Source organism: Eumetopias jubatus, unplaced genomic scaffold (genome assembly GCF_037043125.1).
Source record: "Eumetopias jubatus isolate StellerSeaLion01/CBP00866 unplaced genomic scaffold, mEumJub1_p1.0 scaffold_7, whole genome shotgun sequence".
In the NCBI taxonomy this organism is placed as follows: domain Eukaryota; kingdom Metazoa; phylum Chordata; class Mammalia; order Carnivora; family Otariidae; genus Eumetopias; species Eumetopias jubatus.
The window spans coordinates 48,293,835-48,299,834 of record NW_028274813.1 but is presented as its reverse complement, the minus strand read 5'-3'; the positions used below and the strand labels follow the sequence as shown (position 1 = coordinate 48,299,834).

Below are 6,000 nucleotides of genomic sequence, written 5' to 3'. Positions count from 1 at the left end.
TTAAATGTTTGGAAATTGGCAGTTCAGTTTCTTCATATTCCAGTAGTACTTCTTATTATCCAAAGCTGGAAGGAAGCCGCTGCTGGTCAGCTGAGGTAGGCCCTGCAACTACAAATACAAAACACAGAACGCGGTTCAATGCCGTGTGCTCTTTTCGTTATTGAGTACATAGCCCAAAAGAGGTAAGTAAGTCAATTTTCTAGCCCAGAAATACTTTTTCTGCACAGAATCCAGGACCTGAGGACAAAATGTTTAAATTTGTTCCTTTTTCCTTTTAAAGATTTATATTAAAAAGCAAAACATGCACATTCAAGAAAATTTAGAGAATATGAAAAAGAAAAATTGACATGTTAGCATTATTGGGAAAAAAACCATAGATTTACAGGAGGTAAGAGCTTGCTAGGGCCTCAGGGATCATTTAAGCCAAAGCTTGTCTTGCCAGCAAAGAAAACTGACGTCTGGAGCACTTAAGTGATTTGCCCCCTTACACCTTAGTTCAAAAGGCAAAACGACTCCCTTCATGCCCCCAGATAATGTTTGAATTTATTGTCAATATCAAATGAAAGGAGAACATACAAAAAATATATATTTTGTACTACATGGCCTTAGGTATTTGCAAAGTGGTTACTTTTTAATACTTCAAACAGTTGAATCCTTCAGAACCTATATGCAATACATCAATTAGTGGGTTCCCCTATTCTTTCAAGTAGAAATATTCCCATCAAAGACCCTTTACTCTTGAATACAAAGGAACAGCAAGCTAAGTGGTAACTCTGGGGGCAGGGGCAGTTGTCTATTCCGGCCTGTTTTGTTACCTGGGTCATATATGACAGAGAATAAAATAAAGCTTTCTTAATTTTGTGACTCTGGTCTATCTCAGGACCCTGCAGTTTATGCTGTACCTGTTCCTAATAGATTGTCCATCCTCTTCTCTCCTCCAAACCTCACATACACGACCCAGATGCCATTCAGCACACTGGGCAGCAGAGGCTGCCAGGGGAAAGACTAGGGCATAATAATTTACAGATTAAGGCCTCCCTGAGCAGATCCAGAAGGGACCAGGAGTAGCCAGCTCATCTTAGTTGTGGTTCTAACTACAGTCCATTCTAAATTACTAGAGTTTTCGGCTTACAACAAGTCGCTTAATGTAAGGCTACTATGCCCACTTCAGTCATGTTCTTCACGGGCTCCCAGTGTGCAGCTGGGATGCTGTTCTGATAAAATAAGCTGTTCGGCTTATAACACAGAGCACGCACCACCGAATCTATCCTAGCCAACTCTGATGATTAAAGGATGCGAGGGGAAAACGGTTCCATTTTTGGATAAACCTGGAATGTCAGTCAATACTGAAAGTAAACATGATGACAGAGAGCTGCCTGGGATCAACTGGATTTTATTCTCCAGAGCACAAAAAGTAGGCTCCAGGGGGCTCAGCCCTGCGCGCATGCACGACGCCATCCAGGGCTGCTTTGCAGCAGCAGGGAAGGAACTGCAGGGAAGGACACCTGCAGGATGCAGGGAGAAGGGGCCCTGGGACGCAGACGTGTCTGGTGCCCTGGCTGAGAGATCATAGGACATTTCTCCTCGTGCTGGAATGAGGGTGCTGGAGCTGCAAGCCGCAACTACCACCTCCAGTCGGAGGTGCAGATTCTCTGCACCAGGTGGCAGGCATGAGATCATTTGAAAGTGCGACCCTGGATGCTTCCCTAAAAGAGCGCGCCATATTTACCCCAGGCAGGTGCTTTCGGCTCTGTCTTAGGGTCTTCCTTATCGGTCGGTCAAGCTCTTTGGCCGAAGCCCCCATTTCTCTGATGCTGTCAAAATACGGATGCTGTAACAGCTGTTCACATGTCAGTCTCTCAGCAGGATTCATGTGGAGACAGCCCTACAAGAACAGAAGAAGTCCCCATTCTTACTTCTTTAAAATTGTGTTAACTTATTAAGATCTTTTTTTCTTGGGCGCCTGGGTGGCTCAGTTGGTTAAGCGACTGCCTTCGGCTCAGGTCATGATCCTGGAGTCCCAGGATCGAGTCCCGCATCAGGCTCCTTGCTCAGCAGGGAGTCTGCTTCTGCCTCTGACCCTCTCCCCTCTTGTGCTCTCTCTCATATTCTCTCTCTCAAATAAATAAAATCTTTATTAAAAAAAAGATCTTTTTTCTTTCTTCTTTGATGGATCAAACGCTTCAGCTGGGAACAGGAAGGGGGAAACGTAGCAAAAATGTGCCAATTGTGATTTTAGTTCCTTCCACAATTATTCCTAAATGGATAACCACATAATAAGTAAATAGTCTCTAGAAATAGTAACAAAAAAATCATTGTCTTCGCTTTATTCTGTCGAGGAGGCAGCTGGTGCTCTGCCCTGAGGGAGTAGGGTACGATTTTTGAGTTCGCCTCAGTATCCAACTGGAATAATCCACTTAACCAGTTTGGTCCCTTGTATATACCTTTAAAAAATTAAGGTTTTTATTTAAAAAATAATGCCTACAAGTGGTAAAAATAAAATTCATACAGAATATAGCCAAGTCTCCTCACCACTCTAGTTCTTCCATTCCCCCTTCCAGATTCAGCTTCTTTTTCTCTGGTATATTTTTCCAGAAATAGTCTAAGCATCACAGCATACATACGCATGCTTGGAAGGAGAGGCATAATATACATGCCTTTGTATTACATCATTCTTAACTATTTGCTTTAAGTAGGCCATCCGGCTCATACTTGGATAGATTAAATCTCACAATTATATGCCCCAAGGAACTGTCTCAATTTTTTTATTATATCACAAATGCATCGGGAAATGTATTAAACACTTTGAAATGGGTGGGGCATGGACTGTAACTTGCAAATGTTTTACTTGGTACCTGATTTTACATAAGGGCTATATATTTCTGAATATCAAAGTTTTAAAATCAAAACCTACTTCAAATATACTGGGGGGGGCATCTCTTTCTGCCCACAGATCCTATATCCGTGCTTTAATAAAACCACCCTTTTGCACCAAAACAAAACAAAACAAACAAAGAATATACTAGGGGGTTGGCTATTTAAATGGATCCTATGGTACAACCCCCTCGGGTCCCTTCCCTCCTTGGGAGCTTTGTAGTTATCACTTTGCTATGGCTCAATAAACCTTGCTTTGCTGCCCCAATATAATCAACCAATCAATCAATCAATCCATCCTATGGCCCAACATTTTTTGAAGAAAAGGATCCCTCTGTAAGACAAGTACTATCCCTCTGAAATGTCTGTTTTCTGTAAACTTAGATTTCAAATACAAAATACTGGGTTTATTTCAAGTGAAAAACACCTACAGACGTTTTCATTGTAATTGAATGGGAATAAAAATTGAAGTATTTATACTTCTCAAAGGAGAAGGAGACTTCTAAAAGGAGCACTTTTCCATTCATGAACTGACATAAATCATTCAGACTCCCCAGTGACAACAGTCTGTTAGAAACTTTGATTTTACCTTTAAGAGCCGTAGGGCAGGATAAGAGATGTTTGGAAATTTTAATTCCAGTGGTTCCTGTTTTAAAAAGAAGAAAAGAAAAGGGGGTTTTATTTACAGTATGTGTTCAAAGATAAGGTGACCTCAGATGGCATGTCTTCCGAGTGAGAGAAGCATCTTCCTGGCACCTTTCTGGCCTCCTCCACCCTCTGCCCACCGACCTCCCAGCTGAAACAACCTCCTTGTGCCTGTTTCACAAGCTCCTTCTCTCTCCACCTCCAAACTTCTTTTCCAAATTTTCCTCCTCACCACTCCCTTCACTTCCCAAAGAGCTGACGCAGGTCGCACATTATGAGGGAACATTAATTAATGAGAGGAAAAAAAAACCCACTTGTGAAGCAACTGTTATTACTTTTCTTCTGCCTCAATTTATATAACTTGCCTTTCCTCAGAATAATTTTTGGCATTTCTATTGGCATTTAAAAGAGGCCCCAGTTTTTGCATTTATTGACAGTTATATAAAGGAAGCTTCAAAATAGATTTTTTTTTTCCTACCTAGGTGAACAGATGCTTCTAGGTTTTTCTGGAATAAACATTGTTTTCTCCTCCCACAAGAGCCTGCTGTTTCCCTGTTCATCCTACTGTTTTTAAAGAGTCTCCGGAGCAGACATTCATCAATCTCCCTTTGGCCATATAAGGCTATTTCGCTGCAGTCACATGCTAGAGACAATCAGGAATAACAAGCGCTATAAAGCAGGAGGAATGCTGAATGTCAGGCGGACAGACAGGCCTGTTAAAGAGATAGACCACTAACAGAGGCTAATTAAGGAGGGCAGCTGAGAGCAGGGAACGTCTAAAGAGATGGCAGTTGTGAGCCCGAGGCTGGAGTGACTGGCCAGCCTCATTTAATGAAATACGACTCTGGGTGCTGTGCACAGAGTTATTTTGCACAGGGAATCAGCCCCCAAACCACCAAATTCCCAGTGTGCACTTACTAATCACTGATAGGGTAAGAGATTAGAGCCTCAGTTGTGGAGTTCCCTAAGATAACCAGGAAAAAAAAAAATCCTACAGCAGATTTGTATTAGAACCTTGAATGTAGCCTTCCCCCCCACCCCCCACTTATCTTCAATATTTCTCTTGCTATTTCTGCGTGTTAAATCTGAGCACTGCTGGGGACTGACTGACAGGACATTGCTGACACTGAGCTCTGCTGTCTCAGCAACAAGGCCTGGGCTGAGGCTGGCCAGTTGCTGTGACAGGAGGGCCCATCCTGCCTGCTGGGTCCCCAGCGCCAGAAGCCCGCAGGGAGACTGACCAGCAGAGGGACTCCGGCACAGATGTGTTCCCACCCACCCCCCCTTGGGCAGCCCCCGCACTGCGTCTTCCTGTGTTTCTGTCAACAGGAAATCCCCTGCAGGCCCGCCTCTGGGAAACCTTGGGAAGCTTTTTACATTTATGAAGCCTGGGTTATTTCCCGAGTCTTCACTGGGAGACAAGTGAGCAGGAAATCACTAAGTGATATTTAGTGTGGAATTGGGAATGTCCAGGTCACAAGGGAGCCCGCTGGGTCACCTCCCATATGCCAGGTGTCATTCCTGCCTCTCTGTCCCAGCATGCTCCCAGCATGACCCACTTTTCCTATTCCTAGCGGTGCAAGGGCAGGAGGCAGTGGGGAAGGGGAAAGCCTCCAACTGTGGGACAAGCCAAGAGGTTGAGCTCAAATGGAACTTGACAGAACTTCCATCTGGAAACTGAACAATCAGAGCCTTAGTTTCAGTTTTTGAAAGTGCCTTCCTTAGACAATAGAAACTCATGATTTCACAACCCTTAACTGTGCTCTGAAATGTTTTTAATTATAATGCAGACTCATTTGAGGACATTCAAAAAATATTAAAAAACATAAAAAAAGAAGTCATACCACCACAGAGATACCACTGTTAATATTTTGGTATATACCCTTGCAACCGTTTATTTCACAAACGTAAAAAGCTTTGCATGATTTTCCAGAAGTTGTCACGTTATTTTATATTTATATATGTAAGTATATGTATACATGAATTGTGTATTTATTAAACATGTATTAAAATTTTGCCAAACTATATATACTGTTTTATAACCTTTCTTCTTCATTTAGCAGTACATTATGGACTTTTTCTCAGGTGAATACATAATACATCTATTTTTACTGGCTCTCTGGTATTTCTATTGTAAGGATATACCATAACTTATTTAATGAATCCCCTACTGATGGAACACTAAAGGAAACAATTTCTAGTAAAGAATGCTACATATTTATGCCCCTGTCTACTGGTTTCACTGCAAAAAATTCTTGAAAGTGGGTTAAGACTATGCACATTTCAAATGTTTTAGTTTTAAAAAATGAGTATTTTCTCTACATTGGCCATAGAGGACAGATACCAGAATGAGGCTGGCCAAGCAAGCTCCTCCGTGGTTCCTGCCACGGCCTGGGCAGTAAGAGTACAGCAGGGGCCTTGGGCGATGCTGGACATTCCTGGCTAAGTCATCATGTGAGCTATGCCTATTGCTTCAGCTGC

General features: G+C 42.5%; 1 protein-coding gene across 4 annotated transcripts in view; it reads right to left on the bottom strand.

The window, feature by feature from the left end:
• CDKL1 (cyclin dependent kinase like 1) overlaps positions 1 to 6,000 on the bottom strand; it is a 55,189-nt gene continuing 49,189 nt past the window's right edge. The window contains exons 7-9 of one of the 4 annotated variants that reach the window (XM_028101329.2): positions 3,464 to 3,520; positions 1,694 to 1,885; positions 1 to 108 (exon numbers count right to left, since the gene is read on the bottom strand). In XM_028101329.2, the coding sequence (XP_027957130.1) occupies positions 1 to 108; positions 1,694 to 1,885; positions 3,464 to 3,520 (357 nt within the window). The remainder of the gene's footprint in view (positions 109 to 1,693; positions 1,886 to 3,463; positions 3,521 to 6,000) is intronic. The other 3 variants (XM_028101333.2, XM_028101344.2, XM_088025044.1) reach the window with 3 other exon arrangements.